The following is a 27061-nucleotide window of genomic DNA, read 5'->3' on the forward strand; positions in this document are numbered from 1 at the left end:
TTTGGACTATGATGTCCAAGCTCTTTTGTTGTTCTTGACTTTCTGGTAGTCCAGTAATTCTTAAATGATCTCTCTTCAATCTATTTTCCAAGTAATTTTTTTCACATTTTTTCCATCTTTTGACCCTGTTTTATTATTTCTTAACTCTCATGAAATCATTTGCTTCCATTTTTCAATTTTGATTTTTAAGGCATTATGTTCTACAGTAGTGTTTTGTACTTCCTTTAAAAAGCTATTAGTCCTCTTTATATAACTTTCTTGTATAACTCTCCCATTTTTTCCTCTCCTGCTCTTACTTGGATTTTATTATCTTTTTTTGACTCTTTTTTTAGCTCTTTGTGGAATTTTTGTTGTCAAACTGTCATTTGTTGTCAAACTGCATTTTTCTTTGAGGATTTATTTATAAATAGTTTTAGGTTATTTTTCTCTTCTATGTGTTTGAGTGTCCATTTCTCCTTGTTAATTCTTTATGGTCAGGTGCATTTTTGTTTGTTTCTCATCCTTCCAACCTACTTGAATTTGGACTTAAGTATTAATTTCTCATTTCTGAGGGCAACATCTAGCTGGAATAAGTATCTCTTCCATTTTTGCAATGCTAGTTCAGGAATCCCCTGGGATCTATTTTTGCTTCAATATTTCCTTTTCTGGTTCTCAGTCTTAGACTCCTTACTGTCCCTGACACTGAAAGGCTCCTCACTGCTACTGCCAATCTTGTATTTCTGGTCAGCCCATACTATGGTGTTCACAAAGCTCTCTATCATCTAAGTTACTTTGGCCTGAAAAATTATTCACTATCAAAATTTGGTCTGGTGCATTTCCTAAATTGTTCTGGAGAAAGTAAGTGTATTGGGTCATACCATCTCTCACTTAGACATACTGCTTTTACCTCTCTAAATCAACAGTAGTTTGAGTTATTTGTAAGACAAGTACTGAAGAGAGTCCAAATCCTCATAGGGAGACATCTAATGTCAGAGACAACAGTTCTTATTGGATATCACCCTTATGGAGATCAACAAAGAGGATGCTGGCATTAGTGGGCCCAAGTTAAGAATATTTCTAGGTCCTTTCTAACCTATTAAAATCTATGTCATATATTGTATCTAGGACATATTCAACATATATATAGGACTGCTTGCCATCTAGGGGAGGGTGTGGAGGGAGAGAGGGGAAAATTGGAACGAAGTGAGTGCAAGGGATAATGTTGTAAAAAACTACCCTGGCATGGGTTCTGTCAATAAAAAGTTATTATAATAAAAAAAAAGTGAATGCTGACTAGGTGTTAGGTATACAAAGAAAAATATAATATTCTTGCCTTCAATGATCTCTTCAGAAGTGAAAGAGAAACTAAGTATATAGGTGGTTGATAGAAATCTAGAGTATGATAATATTCTTTTCTGATTAGACTGAGTTGATTTTATTCCACCAACAAGACCTTGGAGAAACAAATCAATTAAGCAAGAGAATGGGAAATCAAAAATACCTTCCCAGAATTATATTTATTCCATGTATTATGTATACATGTATGTGTCTCTATTGTTCCCTAGTTCAAATGTGAATTTCTGGAGGGCATGGATTCTTTTATTTTTGACAGTTGTAATCTTAGCACCTAGTACAATGCATGAAACATAATGAGCATTTAATAAATGTTTATTTATTTGTTAGAAAAAAAGTGAATGCTGAAAACTATTTTACATGTTATTGGAAAAAATAAAATACTAGCAAGTGGGGGGGGGGGAGAGAAAAATTTTTACCCAAGCATTACTTTGCAAATTTTCTCAAACCCAAGTCCATGCAATAAAAGCTGATAAAGTTCAAAAAAAAAAGTCTATGTCAGTAGAAATCTTAGCACTGTCTCCTGCTTTTGGTGTTAATTATGAGAAATGATTTGGGTAACTATAAGGGTTTCCAATGAGTAAACTGGGATGGTGGAACAATAGCCTAAAATAAATCCCAAATAAATCAACAAATTTATCTCCACTATACATTATAGACCTATATGATAGGAAAACACACTTTAAGCCATCCTCTCAAAACAGTAATCTTTTTTTTTTCATTTTGTTATTCCTCTTGTATCCCGCTAAGTGTATCCCACTTTGTGGCCTCTTCTATTTGGATATTCAGAAGTAATGGATGGCTGAAAAAAGGGGGAGAAGGTAATGATATGACAAAAGTATAAGGTCAGAATACAGAAGAAGTTAATGCTTTAAAAGCTAATAGTTAATTTCCTATGTAAGGTCCTTCCTTGATCTTTTCTAGGGAACTTCTCCCTAACTACTCCACATTCCCTTATTTATACTGATCCCAGGACCACAACTTTCATGTTATTTAGCAGCTTTTCATAGCATTTCCCCAGAATTTGCTGGTAACCCAACTGTTCTCATTCTCACATCACCCAGGACAAAAGCTCTGCTTTGATCACCTCAGCTTCAAACCATCCCAGTTCTATCCTTTATGTAAGAACAACTATTTTAATTGAGTGTGTTAGTTATTATATCACAAAGCCAAACTGGGGAGAGCTGAGCTCCCTTCTAACTCTCATATTTTTGTGAACTATTTGCTTTGAATGTCATTTTAGAGCCCACCTCTAAACCACTGTACAATACCTCTAGCAGGGTAACATAAAAGCTGATCTCTATTATTTAGGTACTTTTAGAGATAAATAGAGTCCTTTAAAGAAATCTAGTATCTTAGCTCCAGACAAAAGCATCTTCTGAAAAGATTCTTCAGAAGCAGCCAACTCTGTCTTTTGTGCATAATAGACATAACCATTTGAATGAATGAATGAATATAAATGACTAGATAGATTAGGATTTTGGGTAGATTTGATGGTAGGAGAAGGAGGTTTCTTCCTTACATTGCAGAAAATGGGAATGCACACTGAATCTTAAGCTTTAACATGATATCTTGCACAGAGGAGATGCTCAGTGAATATTTGTTGAATTAATTAATATACTCTTATTTTTGGTGCTTAGGTACAATTGCTTATAATGTTCGTGATGACATGGTGCTTTTAAAATTCTGTTCTAGCACTTAACCTTGTGGCCTCTCTTACAGTACTGCATTTTTACCAGCTTCCTAGGTACCATCCAAAGAAGAATTTCTATTTTACTATTTGTTCTAAATTTTAAAACCATTAATTTAATTAAGTGACCTTCTTGTTCTCATATTATGAGACACAGTAAAAGAACAGACTGATCAGGTTTCACTTACAGGCTTTATAATCTTAACTGCCTTAATCAAACCCCCATTAATTCTTTCTCTTTCTAGCCAAAGGAAGTTCAACATTTGTAGTTTCTCTTCGACTCATATGACCAAACAGGTCATTTTATTCTTCAGAAGTGCCAAAACTTCACCTCTTACATATACTTAGCAAAGGAAAAGTAGAATAAAAACTTTGTTTCAGTAATTATCACTGACATTTTGCTTAACAGCATATTTCTGCCCTTATTACCATTGCCATCAAGGGATGAATTTGAAACGTGCTGATAATAACTTATGTTGTCCCATCTAATGAAAAAAATCACGGTGGAATCTGGGTTATATTCTGTCATATCATTTTAGATTCCAATGATCTGGTGATTCTAGCAACATGTTTTTGTCACAGACTAATGTAAATAGTAAGGGGTTTGGGGCAGAGAATATCAAGTGTATAAGAAATGAGCAATACATTGCTGGCTTCTTACAGGCACACTTAAGTCTCTCATTATCTTTGTCATTAAGGAAATAATTTGCAGAATGCACCTTAAATCAGTTCTCTCTTCTTCAGCCAGCCAATAAGCAATTGTTTTATGAGTGCCTACTTTTCCATATTCTTATTAAATTAATTATTATTATGATATATAATCCACATCATCTGAAGCCCACTCCCAGGCTGATGCTAGTCCTAAAAAGATAAAGGGAGTGGAGCTTTTGCAATTCATGTTACTTTGACAAATATATACCTCTTTAACCACTACCACCACCACCCCCAGAAAAAAAGGTTCAGGGAGATTAGCAGCATTTATATCTCTGCTTTTAGATTATATGCCATTTGAGGGAAATTCTAACTCTAAATACTATATTTTATGCCGATCAGAAAATGAAGGTTTTTGTGAGTTTGGCCCAGCATGATTCATTGTCATTTGTCCCAGAAAACAAAGCTTTGTACAATAAAAATAGTGGTTCTGCATCCCTATGGGCAAAATCATTATTTTCCGTTTGGATGTTTTCCATTTTCATAGTAGAACCCACTTGGAATTGCAAAAGATTTTTTGGTGAGTACTTTAAGATGAGAACAAAATGTATTTTATTTTACACAAAGTAACACAAATTGCATGTTTAAAGATTATGTTTCTTAATTTTTTTTCTATAATTCTAGATATTACAATAGAGAAAATTAATCTTGATTTCCAGTCTGGTGTAAGAATCATTCTTTTGTGTCTACTCAAACTATTCTCAGCAATTTCATTTACTTTCTTCTTAATAATGAGTATAGTAAAATTATTCAGTGTGTGGAAGTCATCCTTACTGAAACTACTCTAACAATATGAGTAACAGGATTCTGGGGTAGCTTGCTGTGTCTGTTATTTCCCTCTCCATATATAAAGAACACCATGCATGGTTAGGTGTGTAACAATAGTTAAAATTCAACAAGGATCTCTGGGAAGCTTATAGTCTTGTGTGTCTATGAGTTAAATAAATGGACTGGGCAAGAGACAAAAGTCAGCTGAGATCACTGAGGGAATTGCCTGTAATAAAAGATTGTATAGTGAATACCTGATCAGACTGTAAACATAAAGGATCAGAAATGGAAGTGGTTGAATAGAATTGTGTAAGCCCTTTTCCCAAGTATGTTCCAGAAGATAAGACTCTTTTCAGCCTTCTCCCTTTCCTTTGCACTTCCCCTCTCATTCCTTCCTCTTTCTCTGCTTCTCCCCCCCCCTCCCCGCTTCTTACTCTCCTTTCTCCCCTATCTTCTCCTCTTTTTTTTGTCTTATTTAATGGAAGATACAACATGCAAACAACTATGTGAAACAAGACATATAGAGATAAATTGGAGATAATCAACAGACAGAAAGCATTGACATTAAGGCAGAAACATGAAACTCAAGATATTCTTCCCGCCTAAGCCTTCCCTTGTCTAACCTGGATGTGAGCCTATGGTCAAGCATGCTATCCAAGTAAAGGATTTTACAGCATATGGAAATGTTTCCTTATTTTTTTTTACTTAAAAATATTCATTTTTAAAATTCTGAACTTAAATACAAAAACAAAATTCTGAACTAAAATATAAAAAGAGTACTTTAATAAACAGTAGAACACAAAAAGATCTGTATGAAAATGTGAGTCTTCATTTTATACTATTTCCTTCTTTAAAAAGAATATAATAAATTCCATTTTACTTTTAAAACTGCCTTCTCTTCTTTCTGAACTTTATTTCTCATATTTTAAAATATGTCACAATGGCCCTTTTTTGTCATAACTATTGTTAATCTCCATTTCCAAATTTCCCTTCAAAGGGAAGGAAAAAAAATTTGTAACAAGCAAAACGAATCCACATTATATCTATAGAGTAGCTTTGTCAAAAAACACATAATTCTGAATTTTATGTCCACTATCTCTCTATTAGGAAATAAGTACTATGCTTTATCATGAGTTCTCTGAAGACTTGGTTGATTATCATAGAAATGTCCAGAGTTATTAAATCTTTTAAAATTAACTTTCTTTATGATATTGCTATGCATTGAAAAGTGCCATCTGTATCCAGAAAGAAAACTATGGAGATTGAATGTGAATCAAAGAATAGTATTTTCACTTTTTTTGTTCTTTCTTTTATTCTTTTTGTTTTTTTTTTCTTTTGGTCTGATTTTTCTTGCACAATATGATAAATAAAGAAATATGTTTAAAATAATTGTCCATATTTGACCTAAAAAAAAACCAAAACCAATATTGGTATCCTTCTATAAATTGTTATTCTGGTTCTAGTTGCTTCACTCTACATCAGTTCATATTACCAGGATTCTCTGAAATAATCTCTCGTCATTTTTATCCCATTATGCCTATATTCCACATCACACAGAGTTACTCCCCAATTCTCAAAAGAGCAAGCTAAGACAGCATCTTAGTTTCTAGTTATTAATTTTTGTTTGTTTTCCACTTTCAGTCTCTGCCTCAGAATCAGGAAGTAAGTTTTGCTTTTGACTATCCTCATTATCATTGTCCCTCTATAACTCCAAAAGAGTTTAATATATTTTGCACCAAACACTGTGTGTTTGTGTATTCAACTTTCCTTTATCCCTTTTTATATGATAATTTCAAGAAATCATAAGTGAAAACTGCCCAAATTTAGTAGAACCAGATATCAAAAGGAAAGATAGAATCTACAATGACCTGCTAGAATGAACCCCCGAAAGAAAGTTTTAAATACAAACATAGAAGTCTAAGAAACCTAGAAAAGTAAATGTATTTGGGCAATAGGAAAGAACTATATATTTCCAATAGGAAGAAAAAGAAATAAATGTCCTTAAAGAAACTTTATGTCTTCAAAGGGTATTGAGGAAGTTGTGTGTGTGTGTGTGTGCCTGTGTATCTATGTGTTTGTGTGTGTCTGCGTCTGTTCATAATGATAGAGGGAGGGAGGGAGGGAGGAAAGAGAAGAGAGAGAGAGAGAGAGAGAGAGAGAGAGAGAGAGAGAGAGAGAGAGAGAGAGAGAGGGATGAGAAATTCTGGGATAGGGGTGTATTGGTTCTATTTTGAACATTTGAGGAAGGTAAAAGGAATAAAAAACATTAAAAAAGAGGAACATGGGAGTAGAACTTGCAATTTTTCAATTGGAATCCATGACAAAAAAAGTATAAAAACATGGAACAAAGGGTAGGAACTGTAGTTCTTTGATTCTTGAACTGTTATTTTCAGGGGAAAGGTAATGTTTGCAATGGTTTGTTTTCTTTTTAAAATATTTTGTATTTATAAATATTTTTAAATATTTAGTAACCTTGAATTTTATCTATAACATTCCTAGGACTTTTATTCCTGAGATTCCTTTTATGAGGTGATTACAAAAATCTTTCTACATTTACTTTGATATCATTGCTTTTTATTTTTAATATATAGCTCCACTAGATTTAGATAGTTTTGACTTATGATTTTCTGAAATATAATGACCAGATTTTTTTAATCAAGGTTTTCAGGGAACCAAGTGAGTCATGAATCATCTTTTCTTGATCTGTTTTCCAGGTCAGTTGTTTATGATAACAGATTTCATATTTTTTAAAATTTTTTTCAATTCTTTAATTTTGTTCCATTATTTCTCATGTATTTTTCTATTTAGGCTATTCTAGCTTTCAGGGAATCTACTTGAATAAGTTTTATTATTTTCTCAAGATCTTTCCTACAGAGCTTTTATCTTTTTACTAAGTTCCTCTAATTATCCAAGTAGTCTTTATGGACATTTTTTCCTTTGAGTTTCTTCTTATATGTGTTAAAGTCGACTCTCTCTTTCTTGAAAAGTCCTACACTTGTAATAACTTTTAATATAAAATAAGTTTTTCTTATATTTATTTATCTCTCCAGCTTTTAGTTCATGAATTGGTGCTTTCTGCCACAGCCAGGCTTTTCCCTCTGTTATACTTTGGGAAGTAATCTTCCTTCACAGTCTCTCTTCATGTCTGCTGGATTTTTGAACTGTCTTGCATTGGCCCTCATTTCTTGAGGTTAGACCACATCACCACCACCACTATCATTTTTGAAATTTTAAGCACTGGATCTTTAGGACCTTCTCTAAAATCTTAACGCATTCAGATCCTCAAAACTCCTGGGCCTAAGCTGTCCCAGTCTGAGCACAGAATCGACTCACTGCGACTGTTCTTTGGCATTTCCAAAGTCCCCATTCTGGGATTTTCTCAAGAGAGAAAAATAAAGGAAGCAAGGATGGATAGCAGAACCTACAAAGGCAGTTGAGAGTCCATTATCTCCAGGTACCCTGGTACACAAGAAGAAGCTGGAATTAGATAAGATGTTTTCTCTTATACAGTTATCATGCAAGTAATGGTGTGTGATCTCTTGGCTTCGGATATTAAATATTAATTGGATGCTAAAAGGTGCCTTGGAAATCTACTACCATATTCCATGGCATTCTATTCATCATGTGATTTAGTTTGAGTTAAGTGTTTGTATGCCTGACAGAATATATATTTATAGGGTATTAGTGGTGAGGAATTCTAGTTAGCCATAAAGATCTCCATAGCTATTGCAGATGTCAAAGATCTCATTTATAACTCATGTGACCTTCTCTGGAACATTTCCCAATTTTCTATGCTTTTGAAATCTTTATGAATAATCTGCCCATCTTCAAAAAGTTTAATAAGTGGTCTTAAAGTTTTTATTCAACCTTTTCTTTTGATATATGAAATAGATGTAAAAATGCTGTCCTTATTTCAATTTAATAGTTTTGAAAAGTGTTCAAATGTAACTTGGCCTTTTAGTTAAATTATAGAAGCCCTATTCTTGCAATAGTCACTTTATGCATTACACTAAGAGGAAATAGAAACCTCACAGACAGCAATTTCAGTGAAATACACATGTTCATTTTTTTCTAGTTCTTTCTCATTGCCTATCAGTATATTTCAACTCCAGGTCTTATTAAACAACATAAAATTTTAATTACTATAGTTTGCTCTTCACTTTAACTTCCTAAGGCATAAAATAAACATAAGAAGATATTCACATAAAATAAAAGAAAAAAAAGATGATAAAGACACAATCAGTTTTTTAAAATACATTTTAAAAATCAAGAAAAAACTGGTTCAGAAAGCAAAACAACGTATTTCTTCTTTAGCCCATTTCTCTACTTCTATTTTTTTTTTCTTTTGCCACCAGATATTTCATGTCATCTAGAAACTAGAAGTTTCTTTACCAATTCCTTACTTAGACCCCTGACTAAAGTCCATGTCACTTTGGGCAAAGTGTATTCTCAAAAATTATTAATGACCTTATATCAAAATCCAGTGACTTTTTCTCCAACCTCAATCTCTATGATCTTTCTGTTACATAGTATAGTATTGATCAACCTCCTTATATTAGCATTCATGTCCATTCTCAATTCCTTGTAGTCTTTAGCATTCAGGAACATATTCTCTTCTTCCTCCTTCATTTTTTTACCTTCCTCCATTACCTGTTCTTGCTTCTATCTTCCTATGTCTTTTTATATTTAAATTAGTTCATGATTTTATTCACATAAGTCTCTTTAAACAGCTATCCTTTTTTCCCTTTGTTGTTGGAATAATTTTGTTTATATCTTGAAAATTTCATTTTTTAGATTCTTATCCCTTGGGGGTCATTTTCCATTAATGGACCATGCTTTCCTCAGCACCTTTTGAAATATATTCTCATGAAATTTAGCATGTTTTTCAGACTGACCAACTTTCTTCATTTCTATTACTAATTCTAAGATGAAAACATTACTCATCTATGATACTCATTGTTTCTATTTTAGCAGCCAGTTCTTCTTTATTGGTTAAAAACAGGTTCAGAATAATACTGCTGGGTTTCACCAAACTTTTAATACCATAATTCAATTCCTGAATTTCCTCATATGGGTTTACTTCTTAATACATAATGTGATTCCCAATTAAAATGTATGAGATGCTGATAATTGTGCTTTCCAGAATTCTTCCACTTCATTTTTATTAAGCACTCTGGTATTGATCATATACTGTGCATAGGGATATAATTAGAGTTTCAGGCTTTTAAAAAAAATCAAATAAATGATGTTTTGATCTTCACAAATTTAAATAACATCTAAGATCAACCCAGTAAGTTTATTTTAATTAACTATACAGTGATTTGGTCAATTTCTTTAAAGTTACCTTTAGAACAAATTTTTATCAGTTTATTTAGATGAATTTTGAATTTCCTGCACTTAGCCCAATAAAATATCATTAAAAATTCTAAGTACTAGTGAATTTTGCATTCCTACACATGGCATTTTGAAGAAAAGATTATCCCTGATAATCCTCCTTTATCATTCCTTGTATGTTCACAATACATTCTTATTCATACTACATTTGACTTCATTCTTCCCCCAGTCTGAAACCCTCTACTCCCAACCACTTCCCATTCTTTGTCTGCTGAATTCTAACACATACCTTTTGCACAACTAAAATGCTCTTTTTCTTAGGACCTTTTCCTCCTCCCCATTCCCAGGTAGTTATGTTTTTATTTTTGTTTTTTCCCTCTTGGACCTTATAGAATGGTCTTAGCATATGTGTAATTTAGTACTATAGGTTTTTGTGCATAAGCCATATTGCTCTACAAAGACAATTCACTTCATGAGGCCAGGAGCCATATTTTACCTAAGTTTTACCTCCCTCTGGGTATTGGAGATCAGTGGTTCTTCAGAATATGCTGTAGGATGATAAGTTTCAGCCAGGTGGGTCAGTAATGACGTGGAACTTACACTTGAAATATTGTGTGACTCTTGAGAATTATTGAGATCTTGAACTTAGGTTTACAATTACATCACATGGGAAACTTTCCTAGTTCTCCTATACTCCATTCTTCATGGCAAAGAATAATGCTGTGTTATGAACAAAAAAAGTTCAAAAACCTGTTTCAAATGCTTAGCATGTGCTTATTGAATGTAATAGAATAAAATGGAAATGTATTTTTCCTTAGTTCAATTCCTCAGTACTCAAAGTGAGCTCCATATTTATTTCTTTAACTTACTGCCCTACTTTTTGATTGATCCTGTCAGGTAATCAACCCCCAGATCCAGCAGGATTAATGAACAACATGTTTGGGGATGAATTCCTGAGAGTGCTATTCTGGCCTAGCTTAAATAACATTAGCATTCCTTTTAATTTTCTGGTTTGGCCCCCATGTAGATTAAAATATGGCTTAACTCCAGGTTGCAAAACTTTGGCACATTCTGTTCATTATGCATTAAAATGGTTTAAATAAGAATTTTCCTAAAATAATATAGACTACATCTAGGATTTTAGAAGCCTTTTTTGGGAACAATATTGAATACTACAACCTCTAGGGAGGAAAAGCTTTGAAAGCAAAGCAGTGACCATTCAAGTTCTTAGGACAGCAGTTATGAAAAAGAAAATTATAAATTTGTTTTGGAATAAATAAATTTGTATGTAGTTTGCTATTTAAATTCGGTAGACAATACCCCCATGGTAGCTGGTGCAGCATGATATGGATGATTTTTCCCCTAGAGAGTGAATCACAAAGATACACTTGAATAACACTTAGAAGTAAGGGAAACATCTGTATAAAGAAATGCCAGAGGAAAGCATGTCATATAAAAACTGATTTCCTCTAAATTTGCTTTTGATAGACTACTAAAAATGGACACACCGGGCACTAAAGATATGAGAGTCTATTACGTAAACTTGCTTTGTAAAGGATAGCAAGCTTTCACTGGTACCTTGAGATAAGAAACAGCTGTTCTTGACATTGGGAATACTGCCAAAAATGAGATGATGATTCTCAGGACACACTTGTAAGAGGGTCCACATATTTGACCAACTTAAATGTATTTGAGACCCAAATCATCCAAGAGATCAAAATATTTACCATCAAGAACCTTGCAACAATCTCTTGAGGAGTGCCAAATCTGCTCACATAGAACCATCATCCAATTGTGCTTTAATTTCTAAAGCACTTCCTTTTAGTGAAAGGAAACAACTTGTCTGGGGGGAAATGATATTTTTAATGTATTAAGAACATTCTGATCAAAAAAATATTCTGCATTTTAAACTATGACTGCAATATATTTGCTGGGATTAACTTGAAAACTATGAAGCAAAGGAAAAGACATCTCAGGGGAAAAATGCCTTTTTCCCATTTGTCTGTTATACATTAAAACATATGGTTCTTTTGGATATGAAAATCAATAATTAATAATTGTTACATAAACATTTCTGGGATTTTTTAGTTGAACTTGAAAATTAAACTTTTAGAAAGGAATTTCTTAAGAAAAATATATAGGTTAAACACAGTATTTAGAAATTTAGGTCTACATCAGCTTTTTAAAAAATATTGCAAAGTAACACATATGAATGACAAAACCCTTTAGATATCAAACAGTATAACCCTTTCAGTTTACAAAGGAGTGAAGTAGGTGGAGAGAGTAATTTGCCCATGATTAATACCTATAGTACCTATGTTAGGATTAAATGAATAAAAATTCTGAGGAATAATAGTTGGCACATATATACCTATATCTTTTAAGGTTTGCAAAGCAGTATGTGTGTGTGTTTGTGTATGTATGTACATATATATATATATATATATATATATATATATATAGTATGTAATACTTTGTTTTGTGCATTGCTATATGTGAACATGTCTATAATCATATATACATATATATCTATATATCTATATATATAAAATGAAAAAGTTTTGTTGGACAAACTATGAGATCTGTTCTAGTTTTAAATCTATGATCCTGTTATTATTATCCTCACTTTACAAATGAGAGAAATTAAGGCTCAGAAAGTTGTAGTGCCTTGCTGCTGGTCACAAGGAGAGAGATTAAAAGCAAGGTCTTCTTTTCTTTTATCATAATGCATCTGTGTATCAAGCACATTATAAATACAAATCTTAAGTCTTCCTTTCAATTCACTTTAGTTCAACCTCTCTCTGTCTCTCGCTGTGTCTTTCTCTGTCTCTGTCTCTCTGTTTCTCTTTCTCTCTCTCTCTCTCTCTCTCTCTCTCTCTCTCTCTCTCTCTCTCTCTTCTTTCTCTCTCTCTCTCTCATTTGCTTGAACTAACTTTGTATAGGTCAAACAGAAAACCACTGATCTTCATTTATGGCCTACAATTATGACACTTAAATAGAAATCTCAGAGAGAGACTCAAAAATAATAAAAGAAAGGTCTTACCAATTATAACTATACTAGAGGATTCTTTAGATAAGGAAAAATGGCATTCATGGTAATAAACTCTATGATAGGATAATAGGCAAGTGTGGACAGTTTTCAAAAGATCAAAAGAGAACATATATTCTCTTCTTCATTTTAGTACTCATGGGCCTGGACCATACTATTTCTTTCAGTTCAGTAATACTCTGATTCCAATAGTGTAGATGCTCATATACCAGTAACTCATCATGGTGTTAAAATAAATGGATTTTTACTCTCTTATACAGTGAATGGCACAGTGGATAAAGTGCTGGGCTTGGTGTCAGAAAGTTGTTATTCAGTCGTTTTAGTCATTCCTGACTCTTCATGACCCTATTTGGGGTTTTCTTAGCAAAGATACTGGAGTGATTTATCATTTTCTTTCTCAACTCATTTTACAGAAGAGAAAACTCTGGCAAATAGGATTGAGCGACTTGCCCAGTGTCACACATCTAGTAATTGTCTAAGGTCAGATTTTAATTCAAGAAGATGAATCTGCCTGACCTCCAGGACTGGCATTCTATCCTCTGTGTCACCTAGCTGCCCCAGTGTTAAGAAGACCTGAGTCCAAATATGACCTTAGACATTTATTTATAAGGTGTGTGACCTTGAACAAGTAACTTAACTACTGTTTGCCTCATTTCCTCAACTATAAAATGGGTATAACAACATCTATCTTCCAGAATTATTGTTTGGATCAAATGAGATTATGCTTGTAATAGTGATTAGCATAGTCCTTGGCCCATAGTAGGTGCCATAGAAATGCCACTTTTTGTTGTTATTCAGCAATGCAGGAAAAATCTTTCTTTTTTGATCTACCAAAGAATCAAATAATCAAATGCTACATTTTTACCCAAGTCATATCAACTCCTCTAATTAACCTAGTCTATCTGTTTCAAGAATGGGATATGAAAGAATAGGGAAGAAACTAGTGAGGACAGTTTTTTAAAATGCCATTTTTAATTCAATTAACTAGTTTGGGTGCATTCCAAGATGGAAAAAACAAATATTGGTTAAATATAGATTGATTTTCCCATATATCTTAGTGACATATAGCCAGTGTATAAAGCAGAACGTCTTGTTAAAGGTTATGTTATTGGATCACCACATTGCTCTATATAAAACAAAGATTTTGAAAATGTATTACTCAGATTATGTATCAGTGAAGGAGTATAACTTATGTGAAGCTGTTTGCTCATATAACATATCAAGGATATATTTTCAAAACCATTGTCTTACATCTTAATATACTGTGGATTAAATTATGTTGTAAGATTTATTTATATCATAGTTCAGAGTAGATCTCTTGTAAGTAATGGTTAACAGAAGCTATATTTCTAATTATTTGTAGGATAAAAATATGGGAAGATGTTTATGTAGATAAAATAACTAGGTACAGCATTATTGCTGCTTCAATTTGTATTCCAAGACACATTGCATGAAGGCTCCATCAATTTTTGAAACTGTATTAAGCATGATGCCATTCCTCCAAACTAGATTATTTTCATGTCAAGAAAAAAAAAAGATCCTATGGTATACAAATATGTGCCTTAGAGATATTCAAATCTTTGAAATATCCATAAACTATAAGTATTACAATAAAGTTTTAAGATTAGTGCCTTCACTAGAATATAATGGAGGCCTTGGATAATGAATTCCCATTATGTATAATTAAATTTTACCTGTAGTAATTTTAATAGAAAATGTTTATTATAAAAAAGTTTCATTAATACTGAAAGAATCTAGATTGGGGAAACTGCTATGCTCTGTTGTTATTTTAGTGTTTGAAAGCCCTCTTTGATATGATTATTTGGAAAACCAATAAAACATCCACAGTTAATAATGTAGGAAATAAAAATGAAATTGGACTCTATTTAAATAAGAAAAAAATAAACATATCAAGGTGCTCCATTTTACCTTCACTCAAAAGAGAATAAAAATATAAACAAAATTGTATTTTTGCCATTGAGATAATAAGATTAGTCAATCAAATAGGAAAACAAACAATTGAGACACTCATTCATACAAAATATCATAACTATCTAATATGATAACATAAGAAAAGTTATCTGCTTCTATCATTTCTTATCTATCTGGTAATTTTGGCTGTGGAAAGTATCTTTCTTCCTTTTCTTTCCTTCCTCCCTCTATCTCTTCCTTTCTTCCTTACTTTTACCCTTCTTTTCTTTTATTCCTTCTTCCCTCTCTTTTTCCTTTCCTCCATTTGTTTTCTTTCCTTCTTCCTCCTTCCTCCTTCTCTCTCTCTCTGTCTCTCTCTGTGTGCCTCTCTGTCTCTCTATCTGTCTCTCTCTATATCTCTCTCTTTGTTATGGAATGAGTTCACTTTCACTTAGAATAGGGCAGAAATTTTAGAATAGTAGGCTAATCCTTCATGCCTTCATAGATAACTGAGCAAATAGACCAGTATCAGTTTAACATCGTAATTCCAGAAATTAATGTTTGTCTTTCCGGTTTGCTTTGAACTTGACCTCAAGTCTTTTTTTCTTTTTCTTTTTCTTCCTCAGCTTCTGTCCAGGGTCCGTGGGAGAGAGCAATCTCACCAAACAAAGTGCCATACTACATCAAGTAAGTCTGAAGACTAAAGTGAAAAAGAAATATTTATTGTGGCTAATCTGTGTATTCAAATATACATTTGTTCCCATGAGCCAGACGTGCTTGGTCTGCAACATTCCTATTTCTAGCCTTCCTGAGAAAGTAACAAGGTAGTAAACTACATGCTAAAATTACCACAGTAAATTTGCTGATACATTATGGGAGAAGCCTTGAAGTGTGTGTGTAGTGAGAGGGGGGGAGAAGGGAAGAGAGGGAAGGAAGTGTGTATGTTGCTTTGTGATAAAGCCAAAAGAGTCTTTTATTCCAACACAACTCTGCATAACTTCAGACAACTTGGTTAGTATGAGAAATGAATATTTGAAAGGATAACACTAATTCTTTAATGTTTTTCCCTTTCATATTGTAAAGGAGAATATCCAGAACTAGATTCAAATCCTGTCTCTACTATTTATAGCCTACATGATTTTGGAGAAATCATTTCACTTCTCTGGGACTTATTTTCTTAATCTCTACAATGAAGGGATTGGAATAAATGGCCCTTTCAGTCCTTAATTAATAATTCTATGATCCTATAACTTATAAGAAGACCTCTCTGCATAGAAAACCAATCACTAGCACCTAATATCATATTCCAATGGAAAAATTCAAATTCTCGGGCCCTAAAATGGAATAATCCTCAAACTCTGACATTAACTAGTTAAGCATTGTACAAAAGTACTATTGTTACCCAGAAACATTTGCACCAACGAAGAGAGACATCATTCAGAAGGACAACTAGAATACAAATTTTGATGTACTAAGAAGAGTAAAGATTTAATTTCAATGTTACTTCACAACAATGGTTGGCAAGTATTCTTAACCTAGAGTATTTAGACCTTGCCCCCAAGGACTCAACAAGTGGATTTCTGGATGTTTGTGAACTTGGATGGTTGGGAGGAGCAGGGAACTGCATCTTTGTTTCAATATAATTGGCTTCCTTTGTAATCCTGTATATTTTAATTTAGTTTATCCATGTAAAAACATTATTCTTTGAAGAGGTTCTTAATCTTTACTGGATTGCCAAAGAGTTCTCAACACAGTAAAGGTTAGGAAACCTGATCATGAAAAGGGAAAAAAGAGTCTTAGTCAAGTGCTTAAAAGCACTTGAAGTCTTTACACAAAGGCTGACTAAAATATTTTAAATTTTCCTGTTTGCTCAGACTGATAGCTTTCATCCAGGCTGGTTTTACCTTCTTTTTTTTTTTTTTTTTTTAACTTTTCAGCAATTTCTTTTTAACTTATCAGTAATCCAAAATTTTTATTTTTGAAGTTTTATCTCATCCTCAAAACTGAGTTGTCTCAAGAAAAACTCCAGTTCTTCTATACTTCAAGTATATAGGTTTCTTTTCACCTGCCAGTTGTCTAATTAGGATTTACCAGGAGAAATGTTGTAAAAAGGGCATTGTTCTTGTAGTCAGAAGGTTTGGGATTTAATATCTATTCTATCTTACTTTATTTAAGCCATGTAATCCTCAAGGCCTCAGTTTGTTTGTCTTTAGGCACAATAACCTACTTTGCCAGATGAATTGTAAAGAAAATGCTTTATAAATTTACAAATACTATTATTAAAATATGAGTTATTATGACTTCATTGCATATTTCTCTTCTAATTTCAGCAATTCTTTGAAAAATTTGCAAACCAAATATTAAACCAGGAAACTGGTTTGCGTCCAAAAATTTCCTTTTATATTTTCCTTTTGGGTTTTCATGTCCACATGCATGGTAATTCCTATAGAATAGTTAAAAATTTCATGCCTATTAGAACAACTAAAGACTTTTCCCATGTGCTCTCTAAGTCTTATGGAGATCTGGTAATTGAATGGATCTGAATTTAAAGACCAGGAAATTGGAATTAAGAAAATAATATCTTTTATATAATTTAATTTCTTTTCTATCTGAGCCAAAATAAGAATTTATTCTTCTTTTTCTCAGGTAATTTGTTCTAGAATCATCCAAAGACACTTATTTATCAGAAATCTCTATGACTGTGTTTTCACATTGCCATATATTTGAGGCCAATGAAGGTCAATGATTTCTGATGACCCTCAATATCTTTTTAGTTATTCATTGCTGAGGTCTATGTGTCATTTCTCTCTTGACACTCAGTTATAGGAAGCAAATGAAAAAAAAAACTGGAGAAGCATTACAACTTTAAAGGAGCAAATAATTCACATTTTAACAAAAAATTTGGTTCCCTTAATCAATCTTCAGTTATAATAGAGAGAAAACAATGTACATGATTGATCTTTATTCCACAAATCTACTTTTTCCAAGTGAATACTTCCATTTCTCTCATATTTGCCTGATAGATAAGAGTATCATAGATTTTGAACTGAAAAAAAGCCATCAGATTCAATATGGAATATGGAAACTAAGATCAGAGAGGTTGTGATTTGCCTACTATCCCAGTGTGTAAGATGGAAATTGAACCAAATATTTTATATTCTCCATATACCTCTCTCTTTCTGAAGCCCAGGGTACATATTCTAAGTAGCTTAATAGTAAAAAGTTGAAATGTGGATTTTTTTTAAAAAAAGAAAATAAATAAATAGATGAATATAGCCATATAGAAAGGCTTTTCTTTTCTTTTTTAACTTATTTTATTTGGGAAAGGGTAAAGTCCTTGGATTTAGGAATTGTGTCTTTTTTTTTTCACTTGTGTCATATAAGATATATGGCATGAATACAAGTGTCAAATCTGAGCTCCACTTATTGTGACCTTGAGAAAAATCATACTTCAATCTTCTCAGCTATAAAATGAAAATAATAATATTTGTCCTCCTATTATAGTTAGGGTCTTATTCAAGCTGGTCTGGTGGTTTAAGATGGAAAGAAAATGTGCCACACATAGACTATTCCAAAAATTAACAAAAAAGAAATTTACTTAACAATAACATGGAAAAGATAGTCAGCAAGGGTACAACATTGGTCCAAGTAGGCATAATCCGCAGCTCCATATGAAAATACATTTGGTTAGTGTGTGTGTGTATGTGTGTATGTGTGTATGTGTGTGTGGAACACTAGCACTCTGAATCCATCACAAGTCAAAGACAGCTTCCCTGACTTTTAGAAAAAAAATACAAACTCAAAAATCTAGTTGAGCCAATGGCAGAGATCCTGGTACATTGATTGCTCTCACCACACCTACCAATTGCTCAAGGCTATTCTGAGATGTCTGTAAATTCTAAAATGCTATGTAGATGTCAGTTATTATTATTGTTCATGACTTATAACTTGTGTGTATATGCAATTGTATAGATGTGTGATCAATTAATATGGGGTAACTAAATAGGCAAACATATGGCCCAAGGGAGCCCTCTGCCTGTTTTTCTTTTCCCAGTCCTGGAGCTAAGAATGGCTTTTTATCTTTTTTAAATGTAATAGAACTTTATTTTAAAAGGTTAAAAGTATTCTTTGTTCAACAGGCCCAATGGCAGTAGTTTGTTGACCCTTGGCCATGAGAGGCCATAGGTCTTTTGTTCCATTATATTAGTCTTAAAAGATTATGAACCTTGATTCAATGGAAACCATGTAGTTATACAACATGTAAAGAATTATATTCCTTTTTCTGTTAAAAAAAAAAACAGAAAGAAAACATACTAATTTATTACTTTGGCCTCTCTCTTCACTTTTCTTCATGTCTTTTACTTACCCTAACTTCCACATAAAAGTTATCACAAAGGGCCAATTGCAAAATCAGACATCTTTAGCCATTTTCTTAATGGTGTTATAATCTGCCTACTTATTGTAACTATTAGAGAATCATCTGGATCATAAATGCCTCATTCCCTAACAGTACACTACTTCCTGGATGTATATGTGATCAATTTTGTGCTCATCCCTGAATTTTTAACTCATTACTAGCATCTTTCTCCCCAGACAATAAATCAGACATTGTTTTGTCTGCAACCCCAGCATCAGCTTCACATGTAACACTAAAAACCTTGATTTTGATACTTTAAACCTCATGTTTGTCTTCTTTATTAGTCTATAACATAGATCATTGTTACATTTTTCATATTTCTTCTCCCTTGAGGCTTTCTTATTTCTGCCAGAATCTCTTTTACGTTATTTCATTGCAGTTTTCATTGCCCCTGAAAATATAATCATCAACAATGTTCAACCTGTTCTAAGTACATTTTTTTCCATTTGCTGCCATTTTGAAGTTTCTTAGACTACTGACAACCTCATGAAAATTTCAATATAATGGCCTTTAACCAGATGCTGCATTCTGTTAGGATTTCTTTCACCTTTTTTTATTGTAGCATGCTCCCATATGGAGAAACCAAACTGAGCCAAAAGTTGTCTTTCTTGTTTTCTTAATGAGTTAGGAAATTATTTGATTTTATGCTGGACTAACATAAGAAGTAGAAATTCCAAGTGTCCATGAAGTATGTCCTTAAATATCTGTTGTAAGAAGAGAAGAACCACCACATTGGTTAACATGTGATTAACATTCTGTCTCATGCAGTGGCACAAAGGAACATGCCATGAGAAAAAAAAGGTCTTTTGTTTCATTGTATTATTCTTAAAGATTATGAAGGTACTGTGATGATAATGAATTTGATAGTCTATCTAAAATTTATCATCTATGAATTTATCTAGTGTCTTCTTAAACTACTTTCTACCTCTTGCTTAACATTGTGTTTCAGGTCAATAAATTCCAAAGATTTAACTGTTTTCTGAGCAAGGAAGAGCTTTTTTGCCTAATATTTGCATTTTTTTTCAGTAAGTTTGTGCGAATACATATACATACTACCAAACAATTGAAACATAAACTGGTCACCTATCTGCCATATAGTGTTAACTAGGCTCAAGTGTATATAAAACACTCTGTGAACTTTAAAGTACTATACAGTTATCGTTTTGATCTTGAGCTTAAAATCAAGTGTTAATCAAAGACAAAAGTATCTTAAGTCCTCATGTATATTCTTCTTCCTTTGGCCTTCTTATAAAATGCTTCTCTAGTCTCCCTCCTCTTCCAATCCAAGATACTTTTGGGAGAGAAGTTCAAGGAAATATTCAAACCAATTTCAGGGAGGTGACAATGCAGGGTATGTTTGAAATTTAGTTGTGTTTTACATTTTACCCAATATTATGTAATCATCATGAGTCATAAAATAACATGCATTTTTTCATATTCCTTCACTTTTCAAGTAATTTTAAGTGGATTATTTCAAAATCTTTTTTATGATACTGGCAAACATATATATGTACATATACACATGCATATATGTATTATATGTGTATAAACAAATATAAAAGTGCCTCCTTTTTAAACTATATCCTTCAAGTATCTTCTCAAGTTTTAAAATTTGGAGGTTTTATGAATAAGTTCAAATTCATTCTCTCATATTTTTCATGATTTTATGCTATAGAATTCATTCATATTCCCTTAAGTTCTATTCTATTTTAGTTTCTTTTCATTATCTCTCATAGAAGTGAGAATTAACAAACAAATTTAGGACTTGGGTCCAGTACCATATTTATCAGTTATGTCTAAAGGCTAGTTGGGGACCAGTACACTATGAAGGATTTGAAGGATATGAAGGGGCCAAACGAAAGCTTTATCTTTGTATTTCCATCAAATGATTTGTAAAAGGATTTAGAAGATGGTAAAGATAAATCTCCCATTACTCTGTAGAGATATATTTAGGGAGCATACAATCAGTGAAAGACAGTGCTACTCTGCCTTTATCAATATCAATGAATTGCTTCATGCTTACTTTTAAGGCATCTTTGTGTGTGCTTCATTTGACTACTCTTTGTCCATAGATGTTTAGCCTTATACTTCACAGCCAAAATAAAAAATAAATAATAGGTAGCCTGAAAAGTATTTTTCTTTCCTTATCTCTTATGCCCAATAAAATTTGCTTCACTGCTCCATGCTCCATGTAAGAGAAAGCAACATGGAGCATTGGAGTTAGCACTGGAAGATCTGAATTCATTCATGCTCTGATTCTACCCATTTCTATTTAGATTTTCATACCTACCAGGATTGCTTGGAAATCAAACAAGATAATATGTGTAACACACTAGGACAGCCAGATGGCGCCATAGTGCACAATACTGGGCCAGGAGTAGGGAAGACTCATCTTCCCAAGTTCAAATCTGCTCTCAGACACTTTATATGTTTATATGGCCATGGCCAAGTCCCTTAACCTCTCAGTAAAGATCTACTTCAGTTTCCTTACCTGTAAAACAAGTTGGAGAAATGGAGTCACAAAGAATCAAACACAACTGAGATAAGTGAATCAAAACAATGAAATTTTGAAACTATCCATAATCATCAGCTGTTATTATCTATCATGCAGATATGAGTGAGAATGAGAAGTGGGGTTGAAATTCAAAACCAGGAAGACCTACATTCAAATCCAGAAGGCTCTGATGTATAATAGTTTAGATCGGGATGAGGAACCTTTTTTCTGCCAAAGGTCATTTGGATATTCATAATTTATTTATTTATATTAAATACATTTATAATTATATATTTAAATAATATATGAAAATATAAATATAAATAAATTACATAATAGTATTATAATTTACTTATAATCATTCACAGGCTATCAAGTTATTAATTATCAAGTTATAAAACTAAAGCAGTGGGTTTCAACTTATTGTTGCCTTAACAAATCATTTCATGTGTCTTACACAGCCTGTGGGTCAGATGTTTCCTACCCCTGGTTTAGATTATAAATTGATTATAAGAATATAAGCAAGTTCAAAACTCCATTAGTAAAATTTCCTTATTAGACATCCCCTAAACTGAATAAATTAATTAGATCTGTCAAAAAAAAAAAAATTGGTTTTGCTTTGGTCTAGATAGCCTCTTATATATTCTAATGATAACAACTGGTATATGTGTAGCACCTTTGCGATACCAGAGAAAATGAGGCAAGCAGAGATTGTTTTTTAATCTTTAATTGTGGAATTTAAGCTAGCTTACTATATGAGACTCTTGTCCAAAGCATTTGGCACAGATAAATCAAGGCAAGGAACTTATATAGGATTTTAGCTAACTAAGATTTACAAGCAGAATTTGTAACCTGAGTATATAATCTTATAGAAGAAACAAAGGCAGATAATGGGGTGAGGACACTGGGAGGATGAAGAAGCTATAATTCCAGGAAAGAATCATAAATTAATCCTGATAGGACAGGAGTCAAGATAACAAGGTCAAGGACAGGAGACAGCAAGGCAAGGGACAATACTCAAAAGGAGGGGGAATTATCCTAGCAAGGATCAAGATAATACACTTAGAGCTTATGACACAATGATATATAAAGTGGTCAGAACTTCAAGGTTTTTTCTGGGCTCTTTTTTTTTTTTAACTCAATTTCCAGTTCTAATGACAAGAAAGGGGGGATTGGCTCAACACCTTAAGATTTGCATAGTACTTTCTATCTATAATCTCATTTGATATTCACAATACTATGAGATAGTTGCTATTAATTAATCCCTTTTTCCTAAGGTTAAGTGACTTATCCAGAGTCATACAAATTACTTAAATGTCTTCAAACTCTTCTTTACTCTTAAGTCCAACAATTCTATCCACTCTACCACATAGATGGTTCAGTGTCTTCCAATTATGAGATTCTGTGATTCTGATCTATAAAATAAAGGAAAAATGGTACTATATCCCTCATATTATTGCAAATATCAAATGATATAACAGTACCTGCCTTCCAAAGTTGCCAAAGGAAGCAAATGAAACAATATTTATTAAATAGGTAATACAGTGCCTGGTACATAGTAGTATTTAATAGATGCTATTTTCTTCCTTCCTAATGCATATAAATGCAATTTATAGCTATAAATACTATATTAAATGTAAGTTATTACTTTAATTGCCTCTACATTTTAAGTATTTGTATCCAACCTTAAAGCTCTTTAGATCAAGTCATCAATAAATCAATAAACATTACTCTTTCCTATTTAAAAACACTCGAGAGCATAGAGATAAAGGGAGCTTTCCTTAAAATAATAAGCAGTATCTATTTAAAACCAATGGCAAGCATTATTTGTAATGGAGAGAAGCTGGATGCATTCCCAATAAGATCAGGGGTGAAACAAGGATGTCCATTATCATCACTATTATTCAACATTGTACTAGAAATGTTGGTTTTAGCAATAAAAGAGAAAAAAATTAAAGGAATTAGAGTATATAATGAGGAAATAAAATTATCACACTTTGCAGATGATATGATACACTTAGAGAATTGTAGAAAATCATCCAAAAACCTTCTGGGAACAATTAACATCTTTAGCAAAGTTGCAGGATATAAAATAAACCCATAGAAATCATCAGAATTTCTATTTATTACTGACAAATCCCATAAGCAAGAAATAGAAAGAAAAATTTCATTTAAAATAACTATAGATAAAATAAAATGTGTGTCTAAAGTGTCTAAGTCAAATCTAAACAACTGGAAAAATTATCAGTTGTTCATAGGTGCATTGAGTTCATCTAATAAAAATGACAATTCTGCCTAAATTAATGTACATGTTCAGTGTCATACCAATCAGCCTGTCAAAAAATTGTTTTTTAGAACTGAAAAAATAATAACAAAATTCATCTGGAAGAATAAAAGGTCAAGAATATCAAGGGAATAATTGAAAAAAAAAAATACTAAGGATGGTGAGCAGTACCAAACCTAAAATTATATTATAAAGCAACAGTCATCAAAACCATTTGGTTGTGACTAAGAAATAGAGTGGTGGAACAGTGGAATAAATAGATACACATGACACAATAATCAAGGCCTATAGTAATGTAGTATTTGATAAACCCCCATACTCCAGCTTCTGGAATAAGCACCCACCAGTTGACAAAAATAGCTAGGAAAACTGGAAAATAAAGTCAGAAATTTAGTATAGACCTACATCTCAAACCGCATGCCAAAATAAATTCAAAATGGGTACATGATTTGGGCATAAAGGATGATACCATAAACAAATTAGGAGAGCAGGGATAATTTGCCTATAATATCTTTGAAGAAGGGAGGGATTTATAACCAAAGAAAACCTAGAGAACATTATGAAAAGCAAAATGGACAATTTTTATTGCATTAAATTAAAAAGTTTTTGAACAAACAAAACCAACAGAAACAACATTAAAAAGGAAGTACAAAACTGGGAAAAAAATTTTATAGCCAGAATTTCTGATAAAGGTCTCATTTCTAACATCTATAAAGAACTGTGTCAAATTTATAAGAATATAAGTCATTCCCCAATTGATAAATGGTCAAAGGATATAAACAACCATTTTCAGATGATAAAATTAAAGCTATCAATAGTTATATGAAAAAAACGCTCTAACTCACTTGATTAGAGAAATGCAAAATTAAACAATTCTAAGTACTACCTCACATCTTTCAGATTGGCTAAAATGACAGGAAAAGATAATAATAAAGGGAATGTGGGGAACAACACTAATGCATTGTTGGTGAAGTTGTGAAATGATCCAGCCATTCTGGAAAGTAATTTGAGCTATGCTCAAAAAACTATAAAACTGTGCATAACCTTTGACCTAGCAATGTCCCTCCTGTGTCTGTATCCCAAGGAAATCATAAAGGAGGGAAATGGACCCACATGTGCAAAAATGTTTGTAGCAGCTCTTTTTGTGGAAGCAAAAAATTGGAAAATGAATAGATGACCATCAGTGGGGAATAGTTGAGTAAGCTATGGTACATAAAGGTAATATAATATTATTGTTCCATTAAAAATGTGAATTAGCTGATATTAGAAAGGCCTGGAAAGGCCTGATGCTGAGCAAAACAAGAACTAAGAATACACTGTAGACAGTTACAACAAGAATGTGCATGATCAACTATGAAACACTTGGTTCTTCATAATAGTTCAGTGATCCAAAGCAATCCCAATAGACTTTGGACAGAAAACGCCATCTGCATCCAGAAGACTGAATATAAATCAGCAAATGCTATGTTCACTTCTTTTTTCTGTTGTTGTTTTTTCTCTCCCATGGTTTTTCCCTTTTGTTTTGATTTTTCTCTTCCAACATGATTCATAAAGCAATGTGTATTAAAATAAATTAATTTTTAAAAAAAATCAATAAACATTTATTAAGCTCCTACTTTATGCCAGGCACTGTGGTGAAGAGGAATACAAATAAAACACAATCCTTGATTTTAAGGAACTCCAATCTAATAGGAGAAGAAAACAAAAAAAAAAGGAAGTTCAAAAAGGGGATGGAGAGTTTCAGAGACATCCAAAAGTGATGTAGACAGGGAGAAAAATTGAGTCCTCTTTAAATTGAGGCCCTGGAATCTATGATCCTGACCTCCAAGCATAGAATGCAATCGGAAGAGCATAGGATACTGATGAGATGTGAATCCCAAGCAGATTTAATTTTTCAGCATAATGAGTTTTCCCAATGATGAGTTTCTTGGGGAAAGAAGGTATGATGTATCCTGCTGTGAGGATATATCTTTATACCTCTTCAGTTTTACTTTTCTCTTTTAGCCATGGTCCTTGCTCTGATCTGGAGGAGAGTGAGACTGATGAGTTTGCACAACTCTGCCTCACTTAAATCCAGTTTACTTGCAAGTCAAGACACAACCTTCCTGATGTCATTGGTCAGGTCTTGTCTTCATGAATAGGGGAGAAACAATAAGCTTGGACCTTCAGTGCACCTAGATTTGTCTAGTGTGATACATATAAATTTTCTGACCAATACACTAATTACTGACACTCACAGCCTGCTTCCACACTTTTTATAAGTTTTCTAGTCACTCTGTTCTTCACCAAGATCTACTGAATCCTATCTGCCAGCAAATATGACTGCTACTCTGTTATATCTTTCCATATTTCCCACTCTTCTGTCCCATCCTTCCATCTTTTGACCTCCTCATTGCTGTTTGCCTGCTTACATCTTGCCCTGACTTCTGGTAATTATTGAGAATAATAATATATATTTGTACCAACATGTCATGAGGTAGAAAATGCTTCCTATTTGTCCTTTTTTAACAAAGGGAGTGGAAAGTGGGGAAAGGAATAGTGGTCCCAATTTCTCTGTTTCCTTTTCCCTTTCCCCAACCTAGGTACAAAATAATCACAGAGGACCCAAAATATAATCACAAAGAGTAAAGTAGACATTAGGAAGTTTTCTATTATCCCACAACAATGGAGTCACACTGGTAAGATTTTTGTTATGTAAATAAAATGTGTTTACCCCTGTGATCCTTTTATGAAGTGGAACGTCTCTGATTGAATCAAGAAGGAAACAATATGTGTTTTGCAGAGAAAATCAGTGGTGTCCCTTGAGCCTTTATTTAAAAATAACAAGCCAGTTCTACAATTTAGGATTCCAGGATAGGGAGGGCTTTGTGAAGGCAGCCCCCTAAAGAGAAGGAAAGGACTTTTTTCCCCCTCACTCCTCCTTCTATCAATAAGATATTGGCAGTATAATAGCAATAGAAGATAATTCATTCAGCCTGGAGGAGAAATACACATACTTGATGTCTGATACTGATATTGAGAGGTAGCCAGACAAGGGAGAAATCTTTAAGGAATGTGACCTCCACCCCTAA

General features: G+C 32.9%; 1 protein-coding gene across 12 annotated transcripts in view; it reads left to right on the top strand.

Moving 5' to 3' along the window:
- DMD (dystrophin) overlaps window positions 1–27061 on the top strand; it is a 2285006-nt gene that overhangs the window by 2041930 nt on the left and 216015 nt on the right. For all 12 annotated transcript variants that reach the window (XM_031963631.1, XM_031963630.1, XM_031963635.1 and 9 more), the window contains one exon: window positions 15422–15482. In XM_031963631.1, the coding sequence (XP_031819491.1) occupies window positions 15422–15482 (61 nt within the window). The remainder of the gene's footprint in view (window positions 1–15421; window positions 15483–27061) is intronic.

The sequence above is a fragment of the Sarcophilus harrisii genome, chromosome 3, assembly GCF_902635505.1.
Source record: "Sarcophilus harrisii chromosome 3, mSarHar1.11, whole genome shotgun sequence".
NCBI lineage: Eukaryota > Metazoa > Chordata > Mammalia > Dasyuromorphia > Dasyuridae > Sarcophilus > Sarcophilus harrisii.